The following is a 15,936-nucleotide window of genomic DNA, read 5'->3' as shown; positions in this document are numbered from 1 at the left end:
GTGTGGTGAATTATGGCAAGTGTCAAATCTAAATATATGCTGCGTCGGTCAAAAGGATAGAATTGTGGGGGATAAAGCCCGTAACTTGTGTTTTTTTGTTAAAAGGCACTATTGAATCAAATTTTATTCAATGATCCATTTGGTATTCACATCATAGCAACAGAAGAAGACCTAAATTTGTAAAAAGCTGAGGGAACTTCAGTGGCGGAATTTTAGGCATGCACATAAAATTAGAGATTTAAACAAGTGCTAAGGCGCTAGCAAAAAATCTTACGGATCTCATTTCTTCTCTTAAAATTTCGTCACATTTTTTCTTTCCTATTTTGAGTTCTTAGATATATTCCACTGGCCTAATGACTTGTGAAATACTTGTAAAGAGGTTGTAAAATCAAGTTTTGGTAAATATAGGAAACGTTCGAATTGAATATCATGGTATCAATTTTTAAAATACATGCACAAAAAGAAAACAAAACATTTGAATATCCATATTTAGAATTTCAGAAGGTTTTCTCAACGAAAGTTTATTCTTCGTCTTAAAAGTCTCTCACACACATTTGACGCTGTTTTGCTTATTGCTCATTGTTGCTATGAATGATGATATTAAAAACGCATTGGATTCAAAATTATCAACATTCTTTGCTGTTTTTCTGGCGGAGTAATGCGAGGTTTTGTATTTACTGTAGGTTGGTTTTTGAGTCTGTATGCAGCTAGTTCTGTTACCAATTCTTTAGCGAAGTCATTTGTTTATATTTTTAGCATCCAATTTGGTTACTCTGAGGTTAAAAGTTTTACCGTGTTGTATCAGGCCAGCAGTGTAGGGTTTTTAGACAATGAGAGTAGAGGATTTCCCGTATAACCCTGCTCAAAATAGCTACCAGTTAATAAAGCAATATATAAAGCATGTATTTTATATAAATTTGAATTGGTAAACAAATTTATGCTTCTACTCAAAACATTTTTTCGTAATATGCCTTTTTATTAAATTTTGGGTAAGGTCAGAAGAACTCAGACCATTTGGTTCAATTAACTAATTCTTTCCTCCAACTTCCCTAGAGAATTGGTAACAGAATAATTTTTAATCCAATGGTAAATAGTGATAAAACAAAATATATTAACGTTTGTACGACTTGTGTGATTGAAATCGACGTCAAATTGATCGCAAGTAAAAGCCAAGTTAAAGTTAAATTAGCATAAAGTACTGTTCCATTAAAAAACAGAGTTGGTATCAGAAATTATTCGATAGGCGTCTTTGGCAGCGGGTATACGATTGCTTTTACTAATTGCAGTGGTATGAAAAAAATATATAATACCTTTCCGTAAAATTAAAGCTTTACGTACAAAACGTTAGAACACATATCTTAACCTAAAATAATGTTACATGACCCAACGGCTGATCATTTCCTTCTGACATGACCACCATTGTATCCGCGCAAGGGCTGTCAACAACAGCGTTGATGATAATGTTTATGACAACCCACCATATGAAAATTAGACCAAAAATTGTTTCAGTGATGCCTAGAATTATCAAAACAGGAATAGCGCAGAAAAGTCAAAATAACTTATGTTACGCTTAAAACAGAAAAAACTGAAGAAAAAATGTGAGAAAAAGTCGTTGAATATATTAATTCAAAAAAAATATTCGCTTTCTCAGCGTGCCCTTATCAGTAGTATTGTCAGTCATATGACACTTCTTTATTAGACCTTATCAAAATATCTGTCCTTTTATCCGCAACTACAAAATAGTTCTTTTTGTGTCAAAGCAAAAAAAATATTTTGGGAGCATAGTATGATCTTTAAATACGTATTATCACAAAATACCACTTTCTTTGTCGTAAATGGTCCCCTCCTTATTTCGTAAGGTCCCTACTGTAAAGAGAAACACGAAATATTCTTCAAGAATTTTTTTTCTTTGTAAAAAGAAAGCAGCAAACGAAGCTGTTACATAAAAAAGAATACGATTAATCGCGTTATCTCTGTCCAAAGAGTGATAATCTTCATTGTTGTCTAAAAAGAAAATATTACATGTAATTGCATAAACTGCGCCGTGCAACAACTACATTAATTCTCTATTTGGTAAAACATTGCTACCATTTGATAAAAACTCAACTGAGGTTCTATTAAAGACTATATAAAAATTATCTAATATCTTTTTTCAGTTAATATTCAGTTAATTTTTTGCTGCAAATTTATTACTTAACAAGTGCAATAATGTGAACAGAATAATTTTTTTCAAAAGTGATTGAACAAATTTTTGGCAGGTATAGGACATGAAAGTGAATTTTTTTTAAAAAAAAACAAAATAGCGACTTTGGCGTGTCCATTTCATTGAACAGTTTTGATGTTTAAGTTTTGTTAAAATTATTCAATGTGTTTAAATACATCGGGTGAAGTCACTGAAAGCTTCTTGCTTTATATTCTGCGCTTGATCCTTATCAAATATAAGTAGGACCATGTTTCCTAAGTACAAGAACGTTCAAATTATTTTCAGAAAATCAAGACCTTCTTGCAAAATTCTAATGTCAGAAACTGTAAATGTGTACTTTAACAATAACGTCTTAGACCTTATACCAATTTAAGAATCTAGTAGTGCTACAGTACTCCTTCTATATCATTTTATCATATTTCACAGGTATAAGTTTAATCGTCCAGTCAAAAATAAAATGTTGGCTCACACTAACACTTAAAAATTAAATTGCATGCCAGATATTCGTATTTATGCCCATGGCATACAACTAGTAACCAAAAAAACTTACGCATTTAATGATGGGAAGGGTCTGACACTTTAAAACTAGCATCAAGCCTAAAAAGATGTGACCCGTCATCTGGATGAAGCTTGATACGATAACCTTGATGACGTAAGTAGCGATTGGGATAATTAGATGATTGAAACGCCGCGTAACCATGGAAATATTTGTTGACAATTATTATAAATGAAGCATCATCTTTAAAAATTTGTCTGTTGTCGTTTTTGTCGACGAATGCAAGAAACCCACGATGACGTAAATAAGCACTTGGGTTAGTCAATGATTGGAGACTGACAGTTCCTGGTTTACCATTCAGTCCTTTAAATGTGAAAGGAAATTTAGCTTTAGAGAAGAAATCAATAAGATTCGATCACAATTACTGAACAGTGTTATGAAATGTTCTGTCAATTTTTATTTATTCCAATTTCAATTCATTACTATTTTTAAGCAATATGCGTTTCAAAGGCAAAAATGCAACATTATTATCATTCTCTTGCATTGACAAAAACTGTTTTAAGGACATTTTTACAAGTAGGACACTCCTTAATCATTTACAAAACTGGTTACCGTAAGTAAAGATATGACAATAATAATATTTACCTGGTACAACTTTATAGCCACAAGTTCCACTATTAACAATGAAAACTTGGTTTCCATGCTTCTCACCAATTCGGTAACTGGCGAAGTTCTTTGATATGAAAGTTTTTGGTCCAAAGTAACTGGAAGCTAAAAGTAAATCAACAAGATTTTCGTATCAGGAAAAATTTGTTTGTTAAATTATCTTAACCCAGAAGAGATATTTCGTTTCCACCATTTCTTAAAAACGTTGTTTAATCTTAATTTTAATTAATGTTCTTTGTTACGATGTGAACCCTCCAACATGAGTGTTTTTTTTTTTTTTCACATTATCATATTGAAAACTTTTCTTAGCTATAATTGCAAAAAATACCTAACTAATTTTAATAAATATTATTTTTAAATCTAAGGCATTTAAATCCAATTTTTAGCTAGGAATCATTTTACTTTTTGAAAGATCTTTATTGGTTCTCGGGCAATCTAGTTCTCAGGGCTTTTTGTGCGATACGCAAAAAGAGACAACAGGTCCTGGGATCAAGGTTATGTTCTCGGGGTATATGTCTTTAAATTTTTGATATTGATGCGAAACTATTATGTCTTCAGATAGCACTAAATCATGTAATTGTTGTTGTTGAGTCTAATTATAGTAATTAAATATTCAATTTTAAGTAAAATGTTTAAAACGCTAAAGTGAACGGCCAAAACACGTTTTTAACCCTAAGCTAAAAATTGCTAAATGTAAAACCAGGCACAGAGCTAGATCCGATGTCATACATAATAAGTGAGCCTTTTAAATTTAACATCTGGAAAACCAATGAAGGATTTAAAAAATACATTCAAAATTTTCAAGCCTTTTTATCTGAAATTAATTTGTTTTTTTGTTTTTGCACCAAGTTAGCTTAATGGCGTAATAGTCAGAATATCATTCCAAATATTAAAATAATGATCACATGAAACATTTACCAACAAATGTTCCAAAAAATATTTATAGTGTAAAATTTTGTAACAAATAAAGAAACTATAATCTCCATCTCCTCCCCTCCCCCCCAATAAAGCCACTAGTTTTAACACATTGCACTCTCGAGAAAAGTAGCCAGTTTTTTTCAAACATCCCTTAACTTCAAAACTAACAATACTGCGCCTTAAAGGTAGCTACAAACGAGGTAATCAGTAAGGAGACAAGTTTTTAAAACTACTCCGCCATTTTCTATATCTTTATCTCATTGCAGCAACATAAAACTTACGCATAATAGGCTGTACAACCGCTAATACTTTAAAACTAGCATCCAGCTTAAACAGATGTGACCCGTCATATCGATGCAGTTTCAAGCGATATCCTTGATGACGTAAGTAGCGGTGTGGATAGTTGGAGGATTTAAACACCGCATAACCATTGAAGAATTTGTTCATGATGATTATAAATGAAGCATCGTCTCTAAAAAGTTGACTGTTATCGTTCCTGTCCACGAATGCAAGAAACCCACGATGTCGTAAATAAGCATGTGGATTAGTTACTGATTGGAAACTGATAGTTCCAGGCTTTCCATTCAGTCCTTTTTAAAAGAAATGAAAATATACTTTTCTATTTAGTAGATCAATTGAATTAAAAGTGCTTATAACGCAAAATACACTAATTGATTAATTTGAGTTTTGCCTGTTTGAGGATTCATTTCATTAAAGTCATCTGCAACGTCTTTTACTATATCCTAATTTTCGATATGGATGAAACTTGTTATAGCATTTACCTGAAACAATTTTATAACTTGGTTTTCCAGAATTAATAATGTAAACTTGGTTTCCATGTCTTTCGCCAATTCGAAAACTCGGATAGTTCTTTGATATAAGCTCCTGTGGACCAAAATTAGATACAGCTAAATATGAACATTAAGTTTCATGATTCACAACACATAGATATAATTTACATTGAAACAGTCTTAAAACAGTTTTGTTTTTATGGATCTTAGAAACACTTATACTCCAAGGTACTAATAACAACAATCAGAAAAAGTATTTGTTGAGTAAATCAATTAAATGTATTCGGTAGCCCGTAAAAAATACAACAGTTCACCCGTTCTTTATATATCGCATTCCGTGTATCCGTAGCACGGCTATAAATTCGGGCAGGCTCAAAATATAGCTATTAATAATATATACAAGTGGTTAAAATTTTCTCAAATACCCACTAACGAAATTTGTATGTAAGTTAACGGAAAAAAATGTATAACACAAAAAAAGAATAAATTCAGCAAACACATCAAAACAGGTGATATGTAGCTGAGTATTCCATCTCAAGTTCTTATTGTATTCCCATCCCTTCGATATCAAGATTTTTAAACCCGTGTTAATGGGTGAAAGCAATGAAGCGGAGCAGAATATTTTTTTACCTGAAGTTAATAAATGGACACATTACATGTTATATATTACCAAAAATCGAATTAAATGTGTTACACTGTTCTCAGAAGTCACACGTAGGCTAAACATTCTAAACAGTACAGAACACCGGCTTCTACTCCACTGCGCTTTGAAAAAGAAGTAAAAATTACACTCGTTTCACGTTAAGAAATTGATAACATAGCATATTATTATGTGTACATTTGCCAATCATATTGTGACAAAAAACACAACTGGTCCTTGTCCACTGACTTTTTCAATTAAACTGTGTTTTTAAGAATAAAAGAGTACGTTCGTAAATATTCACAAAGTTACGCCTTAATCATTTCAGAATACATTCAAGCAATCAGCTGCAGCATTAATTTTGAAAACAGTAATTCTTGATCCGGTAATTCTTTGAGTAGCGAAAACGAACATAAAATTGATCACGTATAAAAGTGAAACCAAAAGGCTTCATTGCAACATTACGGATGATAAATTATAAAATAATTGGTAGACAGTTTCTTCTACGGGTACAGAATAATACAAAGCAATCATACAGAGCAAATGGGCAAGCATACTATCACATGTGTTTTAAATATAACTCTTAACACAACACTAGTCTAAGGATTTGGTTTGTAATTTTGCATACTGTTTAGAAATTGTAACAAGTTTAATAAGTAGGCCGAGATAAATGGAATTAAAAAAAGAAATGATACTTACACAAAACACCTGCCGTCATGACAGTAAATAAAAGAAACTGGATCATTTTTCACCTTTTCTATAACAAAAAGTGTTTAGCTAAGCGCTGAATTCAAGAAATGTATCTAACTATTTCAAGGTGAAAATTTTTCACAGTACTGAATCAATTTGCCATAACAGAAGTAACACATACCTTAGTAAATTCTTCTCACCTTTACTCAGCAATGAAAAATTGAGCTGCTTACTTGGCTTGGTTGCGTTACCTGTATTTATACAAAACGGCTGACATTATTTAATTACTTGTGGTTTCGGTTAAAGAAAAGTCTAATTGATTATAGTTTGTTTTTTTATTATTATTTTGGACGTGTTCCAAAAGTTGAAGTATGTGCAAAGATTTGCTTATCTAAATCTCTTTTGCAAATTCTTTACCACCTAATTAAAATTGTCATGCTGACAAACTTTCAGCAAGTTTGCAGAAAATCATGTGACAGAAACTTTGACTTAATTTTAGTTAAACTCAGCAATGGAGAAAAACTTATCTCTCCTACCTGAGAAATTTTTTTTTACGGATTTCGGATTTTTTAATAATGGTATTTTTTAGTGTTCTGTTTTTCCGTTTCAGATAGGATTGAGTAGGGAATTTTTCTTTACATTATTTCTATCATTGATGTCACCATGCTTTAGATATTCCGCAGTGTATCATACAGAACGTTCGAATAACCAAATCTTTTATAAAGAAAACTATTTTTGTAGTATTAAATATAGTATTGCAAATTATCATGATGCGCCATCAACAATTTCAGCTGCTGTTTTTCAAATTAGTCAGCTAATATTTGAAAATGTATCTACATTTTGATGAAGTGTTTACACAACTTCAGCAGAAATGATAACCGTCCATCGTAACAAAATGAGTAAACCAGCATTTTTATTTTTTAAAATTGCTACCCTTTACAATATAAAAGAATTAAAAATTTAAGAACGGAAATGGCCATAAGGAAATATAGCGTTTAACGACACTTTCGACAGAACGTTTTCGACGTGGCTGTCTAAATAATTTAAAAATGGTTTACTGGACAACATAAACGACGCCCGGGCAAAGTTTATAACTGTTTGCTGAATATAATATATATTGCACTTGTCTGATTGATTTTCACGCCAATTTATGTTTGCTGAACGGGTTTGGAGTAGGGAATGGGTTTTTGCTTAAAAGTGCTCCCTGGATTTCGCACACGAAAGACGAGATACGGGTATACAAAAAGGTCTTAAGATCTGAATTGAAGATGCAACAAATGCAATTCAAGCGGAAGAATATTGTACTTTAATTGTTTAGAAATCCAAAAGTGATTAGTTTTTTTACGAGCGGATGTAGAAGCTACATTAAACGTTCCAATCGAAACAAATTAGTATTGGGATGATTTTGTAATTTGTATTCAGTAACGTCCATGACGTAAATAAAATTCTTATGTGGTAATAAGAATCAAACAACAAGATCAAGTATACATCACTTATACTAATTTGTTATAGAAAAAAAATTGTTGCGAGAACAGAATTTGTCGGTATGCGGTTTCGTAGTACTGCTAGCTGCTGTAGTACACGTTATTAGGTATTTTATTTGTTAGCCATTGAAATACTATGATTTCTTAAAAGTGTGAATACTAGAATTTATAAAAATAAAAAAATTAGATTAAAGACCAAAAGTCGATGTTCTTAAATGACATTGAAAGTTATATTATTTCAGGAAACGCGTTACAAAAACAAGGACTACAAGGGCGGAATCAAAATATCTGAAGTACAGTAAGTTTTTATCAAACATGTTTCTTTTTTCCGATTTTTTTTGTCTCTTCATATTTTTTTGTTAAGTCTCTTGTGTTGATACAGTATGCTAAAACCTCATGCGTATGCCTGTCTGTGTAAATGCGGTAAATAAAGGACGGGTGAACGCATGAATTCATCTACGGGCCGCCGACTACTTTACATAACATTATCATCATAGGACCAACGGTATGATACAGCTAAAGTATTGTAAATTGATATTCAGTATGTTTCGATTTACTAAAGAACTATTGATTAATGCTTCAAATCATAGCATTTATGACAAAAATAGAAATAAGTGACATGAGGAGAAAGCGCAAATTAATTTATAAAGTTACATACCATTAAAAAGTATTTAGTTATTAAAAGCTTAAGATAATAAGAGACGTCAATGTAGCTATGCTGCATTTAATTTTGTTTAACAATTTGTTTACGGAAAGAAATATTATGGCTTTGTTTAATAAAATCATCTTAACACTTCGCGTGCGGTGACATTTTGAAACTCCTTATGTACTTTTTGCACTACATAATAGAGGGTGACTGTTTGATAAAATGAGTGTTTTAACTGCGTGTTTAAAAAACAAGTTTTTGCGTTCAAACATTTCCACAAATTAGGAGGCCAAGTGTAGAATCTCTCTGCATCTGGAAAGGTATCTGTAACACAGGGCTCAGGTTTTAAAAACTCAGAGAGTTTCATGTTAAAGGTTATCACGTGAAAGTGTTGTAAAACTACTTCCCACAGTAGGCAGATATCTGAAAGATGCTAATATCAGTAATGGGGTTAGTTATATTAGCCAAAAAAAATTATAAAAGATGCTTAAAATGTAAATCAGTGGTTTTACAGGCCATCCCTTAACTTATAATGTACTCAAACGACATACGTATTGTCTACAAGTGGAACATCATTCAGCACAACACAACTTGGATGTTATTCAACATTGCTCTCTAGTAATAATGGGAAAACCAACGTACTTATCCCAGATATCTACAACATTTTTCTCGTCTTCAGCACTTAACTCAGAAAGGGGAGAGGGTGTGGAGTTTTAGGTGTTAATTTCAGCTTCCATATTGTTTATGTTTAGCAATAAGCAACTGTGGTTTTAACATAAAATCAAACCCGAATACAACAATGTCAACATATTTTATGTTTTCGTTAAGTTTTTAAATTTTTAATTTTATGTACTTTGGATATTTACATTAAAATGGTATCTTCATCCAACTGCGTGATTCGAAAGGCATTAACTGAACCAAAATGTACGGATTTTGCCCCCTTCCTCCGTAACATTTGACAGGCTTGTCCATATTGAATCAAACTTGGCCCACTTTTTGTACGTCTGACAACACGCAAATGTACAAATCATTCATTATCTTTAAGAAAACCTTTGTCTTTAGGCTTGTTAATTCAAACTGATAAAGCCTCACACGAGTTATCTTTCTTCATTAGTATCTATCGTTAGTCTGTCGGGTTGATGGTTATAATGCCATCCCAGTAGTAAAGGCTTTCTTTTACCACAGTATTAGCAAACTAGTCGGTTACTCTTGGGAAAATCCACGGGGTCGTCTGTCTTTAATGAATCGCATTTCGTGTTTCCGTTGCACAACGTTTTCCTTGTTGAAAAGCAGACAAAATGTGGCCATTATTATATAAAAAGCACAATACAGGTTCAATAAAACTTTATAAATCTTACTTCTCTCCATTCTGTTAAGTACATTCTCTTCTTTTTAAGCGTACACGCGACGGTGAAATTACAATACTATAAAATAAAAAATGAAATTCAAATCTTTATCTTTCAATTCAGAATACTCTTTTTAAGGCTGGTTATAAGGAATGCATAGTGTGATAAAGTTAGTCTGCTATGGCAGTTTAACTAAGCATTATATATTAAAGCAGTCGTTGTGTCCTCAAGAGGTAATTTTCTTCACCTAAACAAGGTGAAGAAAATTACCTCTTGAGGACACAACAATTGTTTTGAAGTCATAATCATGTTAATTTATTATATCTTTATGTGCTAAAACATGTATTCACAAAAAATAGAAGATAAGTTTCGCCGTAAGAAAAAAGATCAAATATTTTTTTAGATTGTGCCGTGATTAGGTTAAGATGTAATTCTTTTACATCTGAAAAATGTTCCGTTTTAAAACAAATATGCTATATATAGATAGTAGGAATAAACTAACTTCTGATGCTTTAAATTTTGCTATTAGACGTTGCTTAATGGTAATGTTACCAGGATTGTTGCAGCAACTCGCCACAAATCAATTAATCAGAATTACAAAAACTGGACGGTCTTCCGGCGCGATAGTTAATTCGTTTGAACGTTTTCTTGTTTGTATTTTGACATTCAATTTTATTCCATGTGGAGCGATGCCAAAAAGCTGAAATTCCGTACCCTTTTAGCCTTCAAGTGTTTTTCATTTATTTTTCGCTGTGCTGCTTGTTGAAAAGAAGATAATTTAAATAAAAACTGTTTTATCCAAAAAGTGTTCCGCTTTAAAAAAAGGGCGCTATATAGATAGAATGAACAAGTTAATTTCTATCATTTTAATTCTGTTATTGGGTGTTGCTTAATAACGATTTTACTGTAAAGAGTCGATTAAGCGCCCCGGCGGAAATATTTAATTTTTTGACCTTGGGGGCGGCGCTTAATCGAGGGCGGCGCTTATTCGAGGGGGCGCTTATTAAATTATTTTCACTTGCGGTAAATATTTTTTCGATCACCAAAAAAAAATATAAGACAAATAATTTGAACGTGGGTTTTATTCTTTAAGCAATAATAACGAATAATAACGAATTACAAAATATAGACATCACAATCATCCTTGTCACCTTTTTCATTCTCATCGACGAGTAACTCCACTGAAGCCGCTTGCATTATGTTGTTCTCGTCAGGAACAAACGGATTCTTTTCTGTCACATTCATGAATTCTAGCTGTTCTTGTGGAATCGCCTTCATTTTGAATTCAGCTGTATAACTAATAAGAGTTTCTCCTTTGTGAGAAATAGCAGAATCGTCTTTTTTTGCAGTAGCCATGTTGAAGCTCACGTTGTCTTTTTAACAATGTCTTGATAAAGACTCAGCTTTGATTTTTTCAAGTGAAAAACACTGCAACGTCTTCAGGATTCTTGGCATTCAAAAATTTGATCATTCGAAGCGTTGCGTTGTTGTCGAATTAAAAGAAGCACTGTATGGGCTTCGAGATTCTTTCCTTCAGCTGAACAAGAAAGAAGAAGAATTTCGCTCGAATAAAAATCTGATAACATTTAAAAGAGAGACAAAATTATTTTTACTAAAAAAATTTTAAGTAAATTTTTATGGATCATTCTGCTGTTATGCGTTAATTGACTTTTCCTTACTCAAAATCGCGCACTTTCTCCTCTGATTTTTTGTTGTTTTTTGTTTTCTCGCCCACTGCTTTCAATCGATTTTTTCCCACTTTTTTCCCACTCTTTTAACAATATGAATCGATTTCTTTTTGTTTTAATATTTATATTAGAAATTTCTTTCAGTGTAAGCATAATGTAGATATATACATATATTTTTAAATTTAATGATCTCCATTATTTGTTTAAAAAAAGAATTTCTATATGAAGAGTTATGTACATTTGGAAATGGATATGCCAGAATATAGTCTTTCAATAATAATATTAGTAATAATAAACTGTGCTTTTAAATAAAAGTTTTTACGCTTAAACATTTCCAAAAATAAAGAGGCGAAATGCAAAATCTTTTAGTATATGCAGAGGTATTTGTAACACAATGTCCAGGTTCTGGTAATGTCATACGTATATAATCTTCATGCGCAACTTCAGTCATCTTTATAGTAATATTGGGAACACCAACGTACTTATGCCAGATCCTTACATCATTTTTCTTGTGTTCAGAACTTAATCCAGTAGAGTAGGGAAGAAGGGGGGAGTTGAATTTTAGTTTGTTTAGATTGTGTCAATTTCATCGTCTATGTAGTATTAAAAGATTTGATTTTGTGGATAACACAAAATAAAACCTAAAAATATCAATGTCGACATATTTCATATTTTTTGTGAAAATTTGTTAGTTATAACAGAATGTCAAAAAACCCAATTTTTTGTATTTCGGATATTTTCATAGAAATGGTATCGTAATCCAACTGCGAGATCCAAAGCGCATTACCTTAAGTAAAATATTCTTGAGGCGATCAAATTCGATTAATCGCATCGTGTATCATGTAAAAATTGTATGCTTTCGGCATGCTTAGACTTTTAAAAAGTCGCACCGGTTTAACTTTTTCGATTAATCGAAAGGTTTTTAGCCAATCAAAATGCTTAAAATCTCTACATCAAACGTGCATTCAAAAAATATGAGAGGAACTTTTAAAACCTCATGTCGTGAAAAAAGGATACAACAGAAATCAACGAGATTTTTATCAGTGAATGAAGCTTTTTAACAGAAAAGTAACAAATAACACACTCCATTTCTAACTTTTCTTAAATTTTTAGTTGTTGTAATAATACCTGTAAAAGCAGCAAGTTTAACTCTGTCTTCAATCTTTAATTCTCGAATCTCGAATTCGATTAATTGGATAGTGTATCACCGCCTTTATACCAGCCACACTATAAATTCTTTGAGTTAGTAAAAATTATCAGGATTATTTACATGCTAATTGTTAGATTTAGGAAGGCATATTTTCACATTCAATAGTTTAATATAAATAGGGCTAAACCTACGCCATTTTTGCTGACCAATCTGGTCGGCAAATTAAAAGAATGTAGATTGCCTTTACTGAAAAAAATAACAACAATGTCATGGCGTAGTAAAAAGAGTTGCTCCTATGCTTGTGTACTTTACCGCTGACAGATTAAAAACTTTTCTAATACTCGACAAAGTACTGCCGTTTGAAAGATTCAGATTAATAAAGAGAACTACAAAGAAGGTATTTTAAATTCACTTAGAAATTATACTAGAGCAATTCTTTCGCACGATTTAAAGAAAGAAAAAAACAGTACTGGAACATTTACTAACTGAAAAAACCAACAAAAGTTTTTGATGTTGTGTGAAGAGTCTCCTTAAGACACAAGAGAGGAGTTGAACGTCCTCCACCATACCTTAGTTTAAAGGGGCGATTGTGGAAGTCCCATGAAATGCCACATAGTGATGGTGTCACTTTAAAAAACACCCAGTCTGGTCTGTGAACGGTTGGCGCTAGGAAGGGCATCCAGCTGTAAAACAATGCCAAAACTTTTTATTAATGGCCGTAAGAATAGTTGATCAGACCAACTGCGTAAACGGAGCTGGAACTCTAAGGGTGAAGGTGTCGCGCACGGTAGGACAGATGTCAGGTGTGAGCATCGTCAGACGTTACCCAGCTATCACATCACAAGGTAGATAACACTAGGTTGAGGATGGCTAGTGTAAATGTTGGTACTCTGAGAGGTAGAGCAGGTGAAGTAGTTGAAATGTTAAAACGTAGATCTGTTGATATGTGTTGTGTTCAGGAAGTCAGGTGGAGAGGAGCTTCAGTGAGATTTGTGGAAGGTAGGAGGACAAGGTATAAGCTTTTTTGGATTGGTAATAGTGATGGATATGGAGGAGTTGGCATATTCGTTGCAGAGAAGTGGGTAGAAAAAGTAATAGATGTTATGCGTGTTAATAGTCGTATTATAGTGATAAAGTTTTTGATAGGTAATAAGATTGTCACTTTTCTGTCAGTTTATGCTCCACAGTGTGGACTCAGTGAGAAAGAAAAAGATAAGTTTTATGATGAGTTAATAGCAGTCACATCAAAGTTTGGAGACACTGAACTTGTCATGGTGGGCGGCGACTTTAATGGTCATGTTGGGAAGTCATCTGAAGGTTATAGAGGTGTGCATGGAGGCTATGGATTTGGGAGCAGAAATAAGGAAGTGGAGAGATTGCTTGAGTTTGGAATGGCAACGGACATAGTGGTTTGCAACACATCATTCAGTAAGAGTAGGCTGATAACATATGAGTCAGGTGGTTGTAAGACACAGATAGATTACTTCCTGGTTAGAAAGTCAGACAAGAAAGTGGTGAAGGACGTGAAAGTTATATCGGGGGAAGAATGTGTTTCCCAGTATAGGTTGCTGATTTGTGATATTATCTTGAAGAGTGTTAAAGAAGCCAAGGGAAAGTACAGGCCCCGTCGAAAAGTCTGGAAGCTGAAGGAAGGGATTGTAGCAGTTAGCCTACAATAGTCAATGTGATGGTGACAATGTTGAAAGTACTTGGACTACTTTGAAGAATTGTCTTCTAGAAGCTTCTGATGATACCTTTGGGTGGACGAAAGGACCAGTTAGACATAGACAGACCTGGTGGTGGAATAATGAGGTTGACCAGTGTATAAAGGAAAAGAGGAAACCTTGGAAAGAGTGGAAGTCAGGCGGTAGTAAAAATATTTACTTAGAAGCTAAGCGTCGCGCTCGTACAGCAGTATATAAGGCAAAATCAGAAGCAGGGAGAAACAAATTCGCAGATGTGTTAAGAAGGGAAGACCAGCGCAATGAGGTATTCAAGATAGCAAAGCAAATGAAGAAGACTAATCAAGATATTGTAGGTGAGAAGTGTATACGTAATGATGAAGGTGTTTTGGCTACCAAAGAGGAGGAGAAAAGGGTAGCTTGGAAGAATCATTATCAGAGGTTGCTTAACACTGAGTTTGATTGGGACGAGGATAATTTGTCTGATGATGATGTTGTAAAAGGGCCAGCTATGCAGATCAAGACAGAATGGGTAGTGGAGGCTATTAGGAAATTGAAGATTGGCAAGGCTGCAGGAGTATCAGGTATTGTTGCAGAGATGGTAAAAGCATCTGGATATATTGTAGTTGAGCTTATTACAAGTCATGCTAATCAGATTATAAAGGATGGAGCTATTCCGAATGAGTGGCAGTCAAGTGTAATAGTGAATTGTTTCAAGGGCAAGGGTGATGCATTAAAAAGAGGTAACTATAGAGGTTTGAAGTAAGTTGATCAAGTAATGAAAGATATTGAAAGAGTGATTGATAAGTTACTTAGAGAAAGAATTGATATAGGTAAGATGCAATTTGATTTTGTTCCAGGGTGTGGCACTACAGATGCAATATTTTTACTCAAACAGCTTCAAGAAAAGTATTTAGGAAAGAGAAAGAATCTCTATTTTGCCTTTGTAGATTTAGAGAAAGCTTTTGATAGAGTGCCACGTAAAGTTATTTGGTGGGCTATGAGAAAATTAGGTGTGGATGAGTGGCTAGTTACAATGGTACAGTCTATGTACAGCAATGCTAGAAGTCGTGTCACGATTAACGATCCACTTAGTGATGAATTTAGTGTAAATGTTGGTGTACATCAGGGTTCTGCACTTAGTCCTTTGTTGTTTGTTCTAGTCTTAGAAGCGCTGTCAATGAAGTTCAGAACAGGTTGTCCTTGTGTGCAGATGATTTGGTTCTCACAGCAGAGTCAATGGAAGAATTAGTTGAAAAGTTTGAGAAGTGGAAGAAAGGACTAGAAGAGAAAGGGCTAAGGGTGAACACATCAAAGTCTAAAGTCATGATTAGTAGCATTGCAGCCAAGTGTGACCTTGTAGTTGGAAAGTAGCCTGGTGGAGTTTGCAGGAAAGGGGTTGGTAGTAACTTAATTTTTTGTCAGACTTGCAAGCATTGGGTACATAAGAAGTGTAGTAGTATTAGTGGAAGGTTAAGAGCTGGCATACAGTTTGTATGCAAGCGTTGCAAAGGTGAGATTATAGAGAATGAAGTA

The 15,936-nt window shown here is 33.3% G+C and overlaps 1 protein-coding gene across 1 annotated transcript; it reads right to left on the bottom strand.

The window, feature by feature from the left end:
- Positions 1-1,886: 1,886 nt before the first annotated feature.
- On the bottom strand, positions 1,887-6,684 carry LOC130626798 (uncharacterized). Its single transcript, XM_057441376.1, has 7 exons — positions 6,586-6,684; positions 6,414-6,471; positions 5,066-5,191; positions 4,565-4,873; positions 3,345-3,470; positions 2,754-3,062; positions 1,887-2,004 (listed from the first exon to the last, which is right to left on the bottom strand). Exons 2-6 carry the CDS (start codon positions 6,457-6,459, stop codon positions 2,758-2,760), a joined length of 912 nt encoding a protein of 303 aa, XP_057297359.1. The 5' UTR covers positions 6,460-6,471; positions 6,586-6,684; the 3' UTR covers positions 1,887-2,004; positions 2,754-2,757.
- Positions 6,685-15,936: the final 9,252 nt, after the last annotated feature.

Source organism: Hydractinia symbiolongicarpus, chromosome 1 (genome assembly GCF_029227915.1).
Source record: "Hydractinia symbiolongicarpus strain clone_291-10 chromosome 1, HSymV2.1, whole genome shotgun sequence".
Lineage (NCBI taxonomy): Eukaryota > Metazoa > Cnidaria > Hydrozoa > Anthoathecata > Hydractiniidae > Hydractinia > Hydractinia symbiolongicarpus.
This window is presented reverse-complemented; position numbering and strand designations above follow the sequence as displayed.

Excerpts from the sequence above, each read along its gene's own strand:
- LOC130626798 (XM_057441376.1), bottom strand. The coding sequence starts at position 6,459 with ATGATCCAGTTTCTTTTATTTACTGTCATGACGGCAGGTGTTTTGT. Across the intron at positions 4,874-5,065 it reads AAGTTATAAAATTGTTTCAG|GACTGAATGGAAAGCCTGGA; the intron begins GTAAATGCTATA and ends TCTTTTAAAAAG. Across the intron at positions 3,471-4,564 it reads GGTTGTACAGCCTATTATGC|CTTCCAGTTACTTTGGACCA; the intron begins GTAAGTTTTATG and ends ATTTACTTTTAG.